Source organism: Coffea arabica, chromosome 2e (assembly GCF_036785885.1).
Source record: "Coffea arabica cultivar ET-39 chromosome 2e, Coffea Arabica ET-39 HiFi, whole genome shotgun sequence".
In the NCBI taxonomy this organism is placed as follows: Eukaryota; Viridiplantae; Streptophyta; class Magnoliopsida; order Gentianales; family Rubiaceae; genus Coffea; species Coffea arabica.
In genome coordinates, this window is record NC_092313.1 from 76,593,198 (window position 1) to 76,608,188 (window position 14,991).

A 14,991-nucleotide genomic window follows, 5' to 3' on the forward strand; every position below is an offset into this window, starting at 1 on the left:
GGCAAGAAATATCAGTAGTTTACACTGAACCAATCAGCAACAAATTTCATCCCCTCCCCATGGGCAATAATGCGTTGCAGCATTTCCTCTTAACTTTGTACCTAACATGGTTTCACAATTTCTCAACATGGTGTACGTAAACATATCAAATAACGTCTGTCATAGTGTTACGTCTGTATCTTCAGTAATAGAATCAATATCAGTTGTATGCCCAAGAAGCTTAATTTTTACATGGACATCATCCAACAATGCATATATCTGACCACACTTTGGATGAGATCTATCGTCAACAATGAACCTATGGAGCTGGCCTCCTTCCTCCATGAAGCTGTATCCTGCTGCTTTCGTTACTTGGGAGCTCTTCATTAGCTTCCTCAACTTAGCAACTCCATCCCATCTGCCTGCTGATGCATAAATATTAGAAAGAATCACATAGTTTCCTGGATTACAAGGTTCTAACTCGAAGAGAGACTCTGCTGCTTTCTCACCCAGCTCCACATTGCCGTAAAAGCTGCATGCCCCCAGCATTGTCCCCCAAATAACAGAGTCTGGCCTCATGGGCATGCTCCGTATAAGATGATAAGCCTCTTGCAATTCTCCTGCACGACCTAAAAGATCAACCATACATCCATAATGTTCCAGTCTAGGAGTGACAGAAAATTTTTGCTCCATTGACTCGAAGAGTTCTCGTCCTTTAGCAACCATGCCGCCATGTGTGCACGCCAAGATTGCCCCAACAAATGTGACGTCATCGGGTGAAATGCCTTCCCCCTGCATCAGCAATTACAATTAGGGCAGGAAAGATGTGAATATCCGCCTGAAAGATTCGGAAGTAGCAGTTGGTCCTATAACCGAGTATGTCTCTGTAATTGATTTTGGGGCACAAGAAATATTTCTTGTGCATTTGATAAAATGATCGGCCTTGAACTCAGTTAAAAAGCTATATTCGTCGCTGGTTATAAGCAAGATGCTATCATTAAAAACCAGGAAATGTGGTGATGACCAGGTATAAGGTTCAGAGAAAGCTTCTTACTTACCAACATTTGGTTGAAAAGGTCCAGAGCCTCGCTGCATTTACCATGGATAGCTAGACCCATAATCATAGTATTCCAAGAGCACAAATCTCTTCTTCTCCCAATCTCATGAAATAATCTCATCGCTGAATCTATTCTACCACACCTCGCATACATTTCCAATATGGCATTGCACACAAACATGTTGTTTAAGTAACCGTTAGACTTGGCATAGGCCTCAATCCTCTGCCCAACTTCCAATGCTCCAAGATTTGCACAAGCTGGAAGAACACTAGCTATGGTCACTTGGTTGGGCTTCACTCCTTTCTCTTTCTCCATTTCCAGATACAACGCCAATGCATCTGCGTACTCGCCATTCTGCGAGTAGCCCGATATCATTGCCGTCCAAGAAATCACATTCCTGGAAGGCATATTAGAAAACAAGCGAGAAGCTTCCCTCATATCCCCACTCTTTGCGTAACCAGCGATCAAGGCGTTCCAAGTGGGCACATCTCTTGTGGGCATCCCATCAAACTGTTTTCGCGCTAAATTGAGCAGGCCCAGTTTAGCATACATGTCCACCAATGCGGTTGAGGCGTAAATATCCGATTCGAAACCCCATTTGACAAAATGGGCGTGAAGCGCTTGGGGATGGAATGGATTAGAGAGACTGGTACAGGCGTTAAAGAGGAAATTGAAGGAGTGGGCGTTGGGTATGAAGCCTCTGAGTAGCATGGCGACGTAGACAGACAAGCATTGGCGAGGAGAGCCATGAGAGGAGTAGGCTTGAATGAGCTTGTTATAATGAAACACGGTTGGGTTGGGAATAGTATCGAGCAGTTTGTGAGCGTAGGAAAAATCGAGAGTTTCTGCGAGTTTGGTTACAAGAAAAGCGGTGAAGTCTGTGCCGTTTCGGAGAGTGTTGGCGTGTATTTCTCTCAATCTCAACTGGTTCATAAGAAAGTCGGGACAAAATGCAGTATTGACAAAGAATCGAGGTTATAAAGTTTACAAGTATCTGTTGGCTTTTGGAGCGCTGGGCTTTACAGCTTCTACTTGTAAGTTATTTTCTTTTTGCTGCTATTCTGTTCGATAAAAGGAGCGCCCTTTTTTCCTTTTTCTTCTTCTTCTTTTTCTCCCTAAACGTAAGCAATCTCTGAAACCAGCCCAAGAGGGCACAGGATAGAAAAAATAGGAAAGAGATTTGTATGCAGGCCAGGCGTTATTCCTTTATGATCAAAGCACAGGTACTTCAACTGCTATTTGTTTTTTTGTCTTTGGGCATGTCTCCACTAGTATAAAACGTATCCTTTTTATCAGGTTCTGCGAAAATCTACAAGAAGGAAGTGTATTCTTTAAACTACTAACTGGTTACCTATACACCATACAACAGAATCACGTACGCACTTGATCAATTGTAAAAGAATGTTGGCAAGATTTTCCAAAGTCCCCAGCTTGACAAATGACTACTAGTATCTCCTTCAAGGCCTCCAGGAATTTGGGAACTCCAGGAATTTGGGAACTTTCTCTATTGACAATTCAAGCACGGAACAAGCAGAGGTAGCTGTTAAACTAGACCCAACTCATATCTTGTGATGCCATGAAAGAGACATTCAGGTCAGCGGTTATATATAGCCGGCATACATCCACGACTGAAAAGCCGCCTTAGCTTACACTAAACTATCAAACATAAGATGCCCGTCAACTCTCTGTGCCTGATTAAATGGTGGTAACCAACGTAACAAACCATGGCTGCTCTCGCTTATTGCTAAATGAATAAAAGACCATCTTTATCTAGAGATGACGAGTGGTGGCCTGACCTGCTACCAACTTCAGAAACCTCTGCCTGGTTATGAAGCAATTTGCTAGGGATGATTGATTTCCTAAACCTTTTGTACTCATCAGGATAAGTAGGTTATGCTCCTGCTAGAAATAAGAGGGCAGTTCGTGTAGCACATTCAGTTGAGCTAGTATCCTGGCTGCCAAAGGCCTTATTTGGGTACTCCCCCTTTGTGTCAAATCAACTAAAGACATCTGAACTGAGGGCCCATACTTCTGTTTGATCTCCAGTACTTGAAAAATCTTTTCCAAAGAAGTGAGAATTTTTTCTTGCAATCTGGGAGAAGAACTCCCCAGTAATTTTATCATAGAGGGTATGGCTCTCTCTTCATCCAGCACCTTACTACCACCTTGTAGCCTATCACCTTCAACCAAAGTAAGTAGAGCATCCAAGGAAGCTTCACATGCTCCAGGATCTGGCTCCCCAAGAACCTTCACCAAATGGCCCACCGCACCAGCCTCCAAAAGGCAAAATGAGGTTCTTACAGCACATATTCCCCGATGAACAGGGCAGCCTGCCTCTGGCAAAGCTGAGAAGCACCAGAACATGCGATGCTTTGGGATTGGCCGACATAGATCACTAGAGCTCTCAGAAAGTTGTGAAAGAGAAATGGCAGCTCGTCTTTTTGTCAAGCTGGTTCCTGACTCCAGCAACTGTACCAACAGCGGAATGACATCAGCTTCAGCTGCTTTCTGCTGTGACATCCTATTTGCTGGAACAGTGAAATGACACAAGGCTCCCACAGCATTCTCTATTAATTGATCCTTGCAGGGACCATTTGGCTTTTTGCTACGAAGGAATCTTAACATTATACGAAGACCATCTCCCTCCAACAGCCAATCAGACACCAGGGTAGACATGGGAAGGTTAGCTATAATACCCAATGCAGAAGCAACTTCTTCTTCATTCTCAGAATCCTCAATGATTCTAAGCAAGGTTTGAACTGTCTTCTGCCCCACGTGCTCAGTAATTGTAGCTTCATTACATTTTTCGATCAGGCAACATAATAGCTTAACCACGTTCACCCGCACTTCATGATTATCGAGCTCACACAATTGAACAAGTATTTGCACAGCACAGCACTGAAAATTATTAAGAGAAATATTAGCATATATAGGATTGGCAGTCTATCACAAGTCCAAATCTCCATTCACTGTATAGAAATAAAAATATTGAGACTCCAATCCACACCAGTTGATCAAGAAGTAACAAGACTCTTCTTCCCAGGTATCATCACATGCAAACTTATTAAAACTAACTTCTGCAAGAGAAGGACGAGGAGAAGTGGGATGACGAGTGTTGGTTGGATAATGAATTAATCCTTGTAGAAACTTAACAAGGTTCTAGGATTTCGAAGGCTCAAACCCACCATCCATAAAATGATGTTTGTAGCTGTTACTGTAATGAAATACATTAAATCTTCTGCACTTAAAAGTAGACGCAGAAATTACCCAATGTTGTTACTAATAGCTAATAACTGTGAGTAATAGTGCATGACAACAAACATAGCATGAAGCCAATGGGATCACAGAAACAGAATGCAGAGTCATCCAATATCAAATATCCAGAAGTTTGGAGTGCCAAAAATTTTTGCTTCTCAAGAGGGCAATCGAAAGAATATACAGGAAAGATTTTTTTATGCAGGTTATTCCTTGATCATCAAAGCAAAAAATAAAAACCTTGTGCATGGGTTCACTCATCAAAAGTTAGACTTCGGAGGTTATGTGTGTCAGTTTCTTTAAAAGATCATTGCCAAGTATTTAGAAACTATAAATCAGCGAAATCACGTTTTACACATGAGCTTACAGAGAAATTTCATGTGGGAAGATTTTTCAAAGTAAAGAATGTTATAGTGTATGTTTGCTCGTGTCTTTTATATGAAGCAATTCCTACGTATTCTTATGTCTTTAATTGAAGTATCTTTACTGGAAGATGTCGATAAAAGACACCTAAACGTACAACTTTTGATCAGTAGACATATCATTTCAAAACCGCAAAGAAAGAATTTCTCATAAAAAAGCACTTGGTGGTCGTGTAAATTAAATCCATAGATATATCAATTCACCAAAAGACATGTCTATATGAATACCTGAAAAGAAAACTGTGTCTCATCACGAAAAGACATGATACACCATAACTAAATGTATCAAGTTAGTAGTACGACATGTGCATAAACATTCTGATATCATTCTCATCCTCCAATGTAACTCCCATAAATCTGCCAAGCACTCTAGTGTTAAGGGAATTCATTTCCTTGGAAGGAATAGATCAATTTTATACTATACTGTGTCCTAAAACTCAAGCTAAGCCCTCTAAACCACACCAAATCTGGTGAGTGCAAACTATATGATCAGAAACACAACAGTTAAACATGCCCAAGCCATGTCTTTTGCTACTTACTGTAATGCATCTAACACTATCTGCAGTTGTTCTCCAAAATCTTATTTAAGAACGCGTCAAGCAAATTGTAAATATTTCATTCATTAATCAGTCTACAAATGCTCATTTCTCATGTAACTGATGATATACTATTCTGGGGAAATAAATGCCAGTTTTTATCAAGACTAGTGAGTGTTGACCAAGTATAGAGCTTTGAAAACTATCCACTTGAACAAGCAAGTTTAAAAACTATTCACTAAACATAGATTCTGACTTATGATGTTGTCATTAAAGTCTTTTAGTAGTCTGAGAATGCAGTGAAAGGATTTTGAGAGCAAACTTAACCTCGTTCAGCAGTTCCTGGACTGTAGTTGCCGATGGAGACTGGCAAATGGTGTAAAAGGCCTGGAGAAGTCTCTGTTGTACAGCAGGCCATGTCAAGTTAATCAAGGAAAACAATTGGCGGATATCCTTGTTGGATTCCAATAAGGAAAGCTCCATTTCTGAAGAATCTTGACGTACAGTTGATAGAGCAAGATGCACGATAGTTTCAGCTACAAGTTCACACAAGTTTCGATGGGATGTGTGACAATAAAGAATATCAAGCAGTGGACGTACTGCACCTTGTCTTATCATCTCCTGGCCATTCTTTGTTAAGCTCGAGAGGTTCAAAATGGCTTTAACGGCTACCATTTTCATTTCAAGATTACCATGTGAAACCAAGTTAAGTAGCGAATCCAAAACACCTTCCTCAAACAGAGATGATTTGTTATGATCAGTAAACTCCATCTCTCCAAGAGTTTCTGCCATTCTCATCTTGACATCATCTGATCCTGTAGAGGGGGGCCAGGGTGGGGAGGATGTTTGAGTTTGCGATCTTAAGTCAGTGATAATTGCTATAACTACAATATATGAGACTTCTCTTAGTACGTACACTATTGGAGATAATGACCACATAACCCCCAGAGAAAGGGCTTCATGCGTTACAAAGAAGACAGGCAAAGATCACATGCTAATATTTCTGCACGACCTCCTTATTATGTGCCAAAATTGTTGGTTCCACATCCATAGACAATATTAACTTACAGTTCTACATGTACCAATTGTCAACATTTAAGCTACACGAACAACCTTAATTCAAGAACCAGAACCTAATTAGGGTAATGTTAACATAAACAAGGACTCCCTAAACAGCTCAAAAGGCCCAAGAGTAACAGCTGACTGTTTATCCATCTTAAGCAAATTAACTGGACTTAGAACTAGACATAGAGCTAAGGTTGTGAACACAGGGGTACTATTCCCTCTTAGTGTAATGTATTTCTTCTCAATTTTGAAGTATGCATGAAGTAATAAAATAAATATTCTTCATTGTGTCTTCTTCCTAGCGTCAATCCATTTTATCGCGGGATGAATTAAATTGATTATTTTTGCTGGTATTTTTATTTTAAAGATCTAATCCTGCTCTTCTGGTATTTTTGCACATATCTTGCAAATTGTGATTTTGAAATTACCCAAATACTGTCTGCCTGCTGCTGAGAGAATGGCAAATCTGGCAGATTAACTCTTTAAACTCTCAGGTGAAGACGACCTCTGCATTGGACAGATGGATACAATTTTCTATATTTCCTAGTTAATAATCTGCTGTAAATGAGGTTGATCATAAACACAAGGCTACTGCAGTAAAGGTTCAGGATTCATGACAATACTATTTAGAAGCTGAAGCTACTCTTGCTTTTAGTTATCTGGACTATATTCACTTGTCAAAAAGTAGCTAATTGTGCAAAAGCAACGTCACGGTGACTGCAAATAATAGCAGAACAAATATCTAGCAGTCCTATACCTGTAGAAAATTTCAAACATAAAATGACTGGTCTTATGTGAAAGAAGAACCTGAAGAAAGACGTTGCAGCAGATACTTGAAATAATTAGCCTTGACCATTTGTATAACATTGTCATCAGAGAATGACAGATTTTTTAACACATCCCTTGCATCTCTGGAAGCTTGATTGTCATCACTTCTTGTCAGATTCACCAAATAAAATATGCAGCCCTGCACCTCTCCAATGCAGTCACGTATTGACTCGCTCTTTGCCAGTTCTAGTAGTAATCCCACGGCCAACTTCCCTACCCCAATACGACGTCCAAGGGAGCGAACAATAGATTCCATTGCATTGTCAACTTTAACTATACTTTCCTGCATAACATTCCATTGGAATCCATGTATAACGTTCTGTACAATATATCCAACCTAGAGCTCGTTGATTGGGCGTTGTTTGAAACAGAAACACATTATTCCAGCCAGTAAAATACAGACATCACGGATGCAAAGTCATGATATTGACTACGGAGTGCAAGGCTTTATCTCACAATAAGTTTGATAAATTTAAGTGCACATCCTAACCACTATTAGTTTAATAACAAATTCATTTCAATACAGAGTTGCACAGAAGTTTCCTAATAGCAAGTATGGGCTGTCCAGGTCAAATTCTTAGGAGCTAAAACATCTATACAGTGTTATAAAGAAGTCAAGTGATACAATAGTACACCTATGCTCTACTGGAAGAGACAAATGAATGTTCTATTTTCTAGGTAATGATCCTAAAACATCATCAGATATTCAGATTCATGAGAAAGAGAGTAAAAAGTACCTTACATTCATCACTATCCTTTGCCAGGATATGAAGGACGAGAAGAGAACGACTTATGATCTCTCGACTTTTTGCACTGAGAAGCTTAACAAGCATTGGTATATGGTCCTCCAGTACAACCCATTCCCGATGTATTTCTCTTTTTTCACAGAGGTCCTTTAGCTCTTGCAGGCAATCAAGCACCTCACCTTCCTCTTCTGATGACAGTCTTGATTTCATAGAGGCTATAGTGATCATGGTATTTCTATCTCTCCATTCCTCAATGGACTGTCTCAAAGTTTTGTTAGGCCGCAACATTGAGGTGTCTAAAGGAGTTGAGGTTAGGGGACAGAAATTTTTTTCAGCCAACCACTTCTCTATTGCACTCCTCTCAAATGTATGTCCAGAAGGAGTCTCTACCGGATCTTTCATTACCTCTTTTGTAATTGGGCAACAAAATGCCTCGAGAGGTTCAAATGGATGACTAGCTAAGGATTTCCTTATTGTGAAGTACTTCTTTTCTTTGTCCTCACGAGTACTTGCAGCATCTGCCCTTTCTAATAGAGCAATTATTTGTTCCATCTGCATGGCTTCAGCATGATCTTTCCTCAACCTTTCATTTTCTATCTCCTTTTTAAATTCCTCAAATTCTTTCTTCAATACAGCTTGTTCTGTTGAAATTCCAATGGCCTCTGCTATGGAAACCAATAAATTATTGGCATATGAGCGGTCCACATTCCTTTCCTGTATACCCAACTCAATTCTCTCCAAAATCTTTTCTTCAACTACGGCAGCCCTAAACTCTGCAGCATGCATACTGTTGACTAGTTGAGTAATCTCTGCCTCAATTCCTGATGAGATATCAAGAGAGGCCAAGGGAATGCAGCACAATGCTTGGCCTATCTCCCTAGTAATATTTTGCATCCTCTTAGCTATCAAACGGCAGTTCATTAGGAGATAAAATTTGTTTTTTTCGCTGCACTCGGTAATCAGTTCCTGTGCAAGCTTTGTCTCACGGTTAAGAACCTCAATCAAAATTTTCAATGCTTCAGAATCTCTGGCATCCTTCTGATTCAACTCCTTAAGGAGGGGAATTAGCCGATCTAAGTAAGATGAAAGTTGAGCAAAACTCTTGTTCTCAATGAGAACATATCTGGATGTGTGTACTACCTCGATGATGCCCTCTATGGTCTGAGATAGGACATCAGCAAAAGGAGGACTCGATATGGCATCAAGAACCATCTTTAGAAAGACTAAAGACCCTCAAGAATCAAAATTTGGATTGAACCAATAAAACTAAATGGAGTAATAGTTATGGCATTAAGAACCATCCTTCAACCAACTAAACACCCTTTAGAATCAAAGTTTCCAGGAAACCATTATACTACATCCAGTTGGTCGATAGCTGAATCTAAAAGCTCGATTCCCAACTCTTTTTGTTAGGAGAACCTATATTCCAGTTTTCAGAAACGCCCATCAGACAAATAGCATTTGTTTATGCAATAACATGCATGTTTACGTTGCAGATGAGAAAACAGAGGACCATTTCTATGTGCAGCCAAATTCAAAACCTTTTTTGTACATGTTTCTCTCTCTCTCTCTCTCCCCACGAAAGAGAATTCAACAACATCTAATAAAGATTACAAAGCTACAACAGGGCATCAAGAAAGTACAAAAAGAAAGCAAATTCAGAAAAATAAGCATTTACTCAAGAGGCAGAAACATAAAGGACCAAGCAAAGCAAAACAGAGTAAGCACACGGCAGAAATAGTCAACAGAAGTAAACGGCTTAACAAGATAACATTTGCTATTAAGGGCTGAAAGATCAGATCTTTGAAACTCCTAAACAAGAATTCCAGGGCTAGTACTCAAAAACTCCAGCAATTATCTGCTTGAAACAAGGTTACAAGAAAGTACATACATGAAAAAGAATGCCCGCTGGAGGTTTTTTTTTTTTTTTTATGGGATATGCATATATTTGTTCCTGAAACTAGTAGGAAGCAAGACTTGGTATATAAAAGAGTAGAAAGTGGTGCTCCAATTTCCAACTCTAACAAAGGAGAGAACCTCGTCTTCCTTTTCTTTTAATTTGCCGGGAGGCAGGACCAGACTTGAGATTGTAATGCAAATACTCCATTAAATACACAGAGTTACTCTGAAACTCAGTACTCCGGCCTCCAGGCAGTCTATTCTAGTACTAGTAATTGCAAATACTTCTGCGAGAAATTTGCCAATTTGGTCCTTGAACTTTTGCATTAAAATTAATTTCACCCTTAATGATTTTTTATTATCAGAGTTTGTTTGGATAGTAGTTTGTTTGGATGATTTATTTGAGATAATTACTGTAACATTTTTTGTGATGTGATATATATGAGATAAAAAGATGATTGGGAAGATAAAAAGGTAATTAGAATTTATGAAATAAATTATTTTATTTCAAAACATTTCAATCCAATTATATCTTCTGTTTCAATGTAGGCATTCGTCACCACATTGTATCTCCTTTCCAACACCAATTAAGGGTATTCTGGCAGATAAGCGCTTAAAACTGTAATGTAGAAAAAGGATAGGAAAAATGTTTAAAACATCGATCACAATTTATAAAATAATTTTTTCATTCTTCACCTTTAAAAGTATACTTTTATATCCTCGCAAATTCACAGTGTACCAACAAAGTTACAGACCTTAAGGACAGAAATCGGCCACGCTGCTTTTTTTCTACTATCAAAGCCAAAAAAGCGCAACAAGACTTGGTCCGTTCTTCGTCTTCTGATAGAAGAATCAGTCCGCAAAGCTACATTCGGAGCAGGACGCCTTGATGGATTAAACCCAAAAGGACATCTCTCCCAAATCCGAATCCGTATCCAACACTTCTTAACTTCTAAACTATGACCGGAAGCGAAATTTTTTGTCAAGTTTATCCGCAGCAAATTTTAAAAAAATTTTAACTACAATAATCTCAAAATATCCAAAAAACTTCAAAATCTTTTGGATGGCGTAGGTAGTGTTTACAACCACCATTTTCTTCCCGGGCAAATAGCAGCAATCATTTGCGAAAAGAAATCAGAAACTTTGAAGTCTTTCGAAGGGGCCTTAAAAAAGTAAGAACAGTGACAATAGCATTGCACTTCCAACCAAGGGAAATCGCACGGCGTGTTCGTTGGACATTGTTTCTGGGAAGAAGTGGGAAAATTTCGGCTAGCCCACAGGCCTGAAATAGAGATCAATGGAAGAAGAAGCTTTGTTGCAGGGATGTCTGAAAAATTGTTAATTTTTATTTTCACCCCATTTTAATGAAGCTTTGATTTTTCTCCCCAACTTAGTTCATTATTTTTATATTCTTAATTTTTACGGAGCTATATATAATACCCCTACTTTTTGTGACGGAAATATCGAAATACGTAGCCCCGCCACAAAAGGATTTGATTGGACACTAAATAAAACTTGAAGGACTGCAATAGTCAACAAAATTATTATGGACTAAATTGGTTCTAGTGAAAAAGTTTTAAGAACAAAAATGACGAATTATGAATTAGTATTACTTTGTTTCGCTTCTTTCATAAAGTTTTTTTTTTTTTAAATATTAATAGTCGGATTGAGATATGGGAGAAACTACGGGAGAGCGAGAGAGAGAGAGAGAGAAAAAAAATCGAATAGAGTTGTATAAATTGATAGTAAAAAAGTTTTAAGGATGAAAATGACGAATTTTCCTACTTATATGAAACTCTGCAAATTATGGATTAGTACTACTTTGTCTTGCTTCTTTTATAAAGCTTTTTTTTTTTTTTTTTATATTAATAGTTGGATTGAGATATGGGAGTAACTACAGGGAAGAGAGAATCGAATTGACTTGTATAAAGAGTTAGAAGGAAGACAGCCCCTCTTTTTAAGTATTTGATAGATCAAATGATAAGCATGTACAAAGGACGCATAAATGCTCATAAAAAATATGGAAGGCTCTCCTATTTTTTTGGTTTTATATTCTCAAATTAAAGTTACTGTTAGATTGTAAAATACGTACATTTAACAATAATTTGAATTATTTAAAATATGAATCACTGCTATCATTGAGGGAAACAATTTGAGAAAATAGTCTAAAATTCTCCAAAACTATAAAGTGATTCTTACCTCTTAACAGTAGTGTAGAAAATAAAAGGAGTGTCTGAATAATCTTCATGGGATTGGTCTATTTCTCATGCCATCTAAATGTCAATTAACTAAAAGCTAAGGTTGTGTTTGGATTGCATTTTCCGTCATTTTTCATGGAAAAATTACTGTAGCGATTTGATATATGTGAGGGAAAAAGGTGATAGGGAAATGTGATCACGGAAAACGATAATATTTTCCGACGAAAACCTTCAATCCAAGCAAGGCCTAGTAATCACACTCAAACTTCTGAAGTTGGTCACTTGTCCTTCTTTTTTTTTTTGTCTTTGTTTTGCAATTTTTTTAACAAACAAAAGCAACTATATATATCTTAGTCTAATGGAAAGGAGAAACTTGAATGGGTTATATAAATGAATTATTTTAACTATAGAGTACTGAGTTTGAACTCCTAATCTACAACCTATAAAGGTCTTGTTTTTGATAAGATTGTCTCAGATTTTGACTATTCTATTTGCACATTAATTGTTTATAAAAATTAGGAAAAAAAATTTGATCTTAAAACTACTAAAAGAAAGTCCTCGTGGTTAGACTAACGGTATATTTACCAATAAAAGGGGTTAAACCTGTGATAGTGGAAAATGCAGGAGAGGTTTGGGTAGGAAGTCAATTTTGGTCATTATCAACACCATGTAACTTTCTTTGTACATCGTGTAACTTTTTTTTCACAGGATGTATTTTCACAACAGATAGTGGTGGGTCCCACACTTGGCGCGGAAATCGAGTTACATGGTGTAATCTCAGCCTCACAAAATTTTGAGGGCCAATCTTGGCCCTCAACCGTGCAGGGACGGTCATACTGATGAAAGATTGTTTATGAGTTGAGTGTCGTGTGCAAATATATTATAACAATTTTAAATATTTTTTCTGTTTTTGAAATTAAGTCCCTTTTATTTTTATGCAATAATATAAAGTTGAAATAATTTAATACACTTTTCAAACTCTAGATTTTTGAGAGATGTAATTCAATTGGAGTACCATTTACATGATCATTTCAAGTTATATTTGACGAATTAACTTAAGTTTTGATCGAATTTCAATGTTCATCGCCAGAGTTTCCAATAATATAAAAAATTAATAAAATATTTTTATTAATTTTTATGTATAACAATATTTTATTAATAAAAATTAATAAAATATTGCTAGCCTTAAACTGTAATAAAAGATGACTAACAACTCATATGCTAGTTATGAGAGTAATTAGTCCTTAACTTACTTTTTTTTGAGTCAACCGAATTTTTACACTTCTGGACTAAACACTAAACAAGATTCCAGCAGGTGTCAATAAATAGGACTAAATGTGCTTAGAGATTAAAATATTTGAGACTACATTTACTTTCTTTAAAGCTTTAGGAACCAAAAGCATTCATGTTCTAAACATTTGGGAGCAAAAGTGCAATTATCTCCCCTGTTTAATGCTATCAAACCACGAATTTCTTAGTACACAGCCCAGCAAACGCGCCTTGGTTACTGGGCACATACTTTTCAACTCTTTTAAACACTGCAAAAACAGGAAAATGGCAAATACTTGAGTAGACCCGCTAGTAGTCCAAATTTTGCCGCATCATCTCGCCAATTCATGAACTGATAGTATGATAAAATTTGAATCACATGATCTATAAAACTAGATCTGTCCAAGTTTTTGCCCAGAAAAATACCCCTCTCCTCAGTCATGGCCCCGCACTCACCCTACCATGGTCAGTTGATCACGTCCAAAGTCCGAACGAACCGCTAATAACAGCGTCCAACCGCGTTTTACCAAGGCAGAAAGCCACAACAACGGTCATACTCGTATACCCACAAAATTCTCTGTTCCCTCCGTCCAGCTTCAATGGTTTTGATTTTTTTTCCACACATAATTTGTAAAAAATTAATTAACTTTATTGAAAAATAAATATAATCTAATATTTTTTTTAAATAAAAAAAAATAAATATTCTGTTCCCCAGCCCTTGGATTAGACAACAAAGTCTACCACTATTAATTATGTCATGGATTACGAAGAAAATCGTACAAGAACAGAACTTTTCTATAAGCCTAGTAGTAACACTTTCTTTACTGAGGGAGCAAAGAGGAAGGATTACTTGTCCGGATAATCTGAAGATACTTGCAAAATGATCACATCCAAGACTTGAGGATGACACATCTCGTGAGCTGCGGGGATGGAGGACATCCAGCATAGAACGATCACAGAATTTAAATTTGGGTGAAATGGACGGCAGTAGTGTGATCTTCTCACCAAAATAGTCTTAGCTAGGGCAACAGTGCTAGACCAGTTTTAGGTTCATTTGGAAAGGGGCTATGGGAGGAGCCTATGTACCTGGCACCTCTTACAAGGGTATGGGACTGAAAGCGTCTACGAGCACCAACCGAGGGCTCAATTAATCATTTTAATCAGAAACAGAGGGGGTGACAGAAACAAAAAAGCTCATCTTGTTAGTTGTTACAACCAGAGATCGAGACAGAGAGATTGAAGGCAAGAAGGATATTAGTATGTAGTTCTTCAGAAGAATGGTAACACGGATTTAGACTAAAGGAATTGCAGCCTGAGAATGTGATAAGGGAGTTCAAATTCCTACTGAATCCGATTTGTTGAAATTTATTCACAGACGGCAAAATGTGTGAAAGGGAAACGAATCTTGTTAGCTTTCCCTGGTGCTACAATGCATGTTTTTCTCGGTTCTTGCCTTGCAGGCGTGCAAAGGTTGCTGGCCGTCTCAGCACATTTTGTGAAACAGTGACTTTTAAGAAAATTATTTCAAGCGGCCATGACGAATGTGGAATGTTTTAATAATCAAAGAGACTTGCGATGAGATCTGATACTAGTAAACAGAGTTGCTATATGCACATATTACATATCGACTGACCTAAAAAGACATATATATATATATATATAGAGTATATTGTACTTGTAACCAGAGGCCTAACAAATGCTTATGAATCTAAAAAGGCATAAATATCACCAGATCG

General features: G+C 37.8%; 2 protein-coding genes across 5 annotated transcripts; both read right to left on the bottom strand.

Moving 5' to 3' along the window:
- Positions 1-118: 118 nt before the first annotated feature.
- LOC113733315 (pentatricopeptide repeat-containing protein At5g08510-like) lies at positions 119-2,107 on the bottom strand. 2 transcript variants are annotated; one of them, XM_027259644.2, is made up of 3 exons: positions 1,038-2,107; positions 489-771; positions 119-401 (listed from the first exon to the last, which is right to left on the bottom strand). In XM_027259644.2, the coding sequence occupies exons 1-3, from the start codon at positions 1,968-1,970 to the stop codon at positions 160-162; spliced, it is 1,458 nt and encodes a 485-aa protein (XP_027115445.1). In that variant the 5' UTR covers positions 1,971-2,107; the 3' UTR covers positions 119-159. The 2 variants fall into 2 exon arrangements, with proteins under 2 accessions (XP_027115445.1, XP_027115444.1); XM_027259643.2 differs by having other exon boundaries at positions 119-771.
- Positions 2,108-2,306: 199 nt separating this feature from the next.
- On the bottom strand, positions 2,307-10,040 carry LOC113733314 (U-box domain-containing protein 44-like). Of its 3 annotated transcripts, none has more exons than XM_027259642.2 (5): positions 9,781-10,040; positions 7,881-9,308; positions 7,123-7,426; positions 5,578-6,065; positions 2,307-3,935 (listed from the first exon to the last, which is right to left on the bottom strand). In XM_027259642.2, exons 2-5 carry the CDS (start codon positions 9,099-9,101, stop codon positions 2,940-2,942), a joined length of 3,009 nt encoding a protein of 1,002 aa, XP_027115443.1. In that variant the 5' UTR covers positions 9,102-9,308; positions 9,781-10,040; the 3' UTR covers positions 2,307-2,939. The 3 variants fall into 3 exon arrangements, with proteins under 3 accessions (XP_027115443.1, XP_071937404.1, XP_027115442.1); XM_072081303.1 differs by having other exon boundaries at positions 9,927-10,028; XM_027259641.2 differs by having other exon boundaries at positions 7,881-10,040.
- Positions 10,041-14,991: the final 4,951 nt, after the last annotated feature.

Coding starts and splice junctions, on each gene's coding strand:
- LOC113733315 (XM_027259643.2), bottom strand. CDS start 1,970: ATGAACCAGTTGAGATTGAGAGAAATACACGCCAACACTCTCCGAAAC. Junction 772..1,037: donor ACCTTTTCAACCAAATGTTG/GTAAGTAAGAAG, acceptor TTGCTGATGCAG/GGGGAAGGCATTTCACCCGA.
- LOC113733314 (XM_027259642.2), bottom strand. CDS start 9,101: ATGGTTCTTGATGCCATATCGAGTCCTCCTTTTGCTGATGTCCTATCT. Junction 7,427..7,880: donor AGGATAGTGATGAATGTAAG/GTACTTTTTACT, acceptor AATGTTATGCAG/GAAAGTATAGTTAAAGTTGA. Junction 3,936..5,577: donor TCCAGGAACTGCTGAACGAG/GTTAAGTTTGCT, acceptor AATAATTTTCAG/TGCTGTGCTGTGCAAATACT.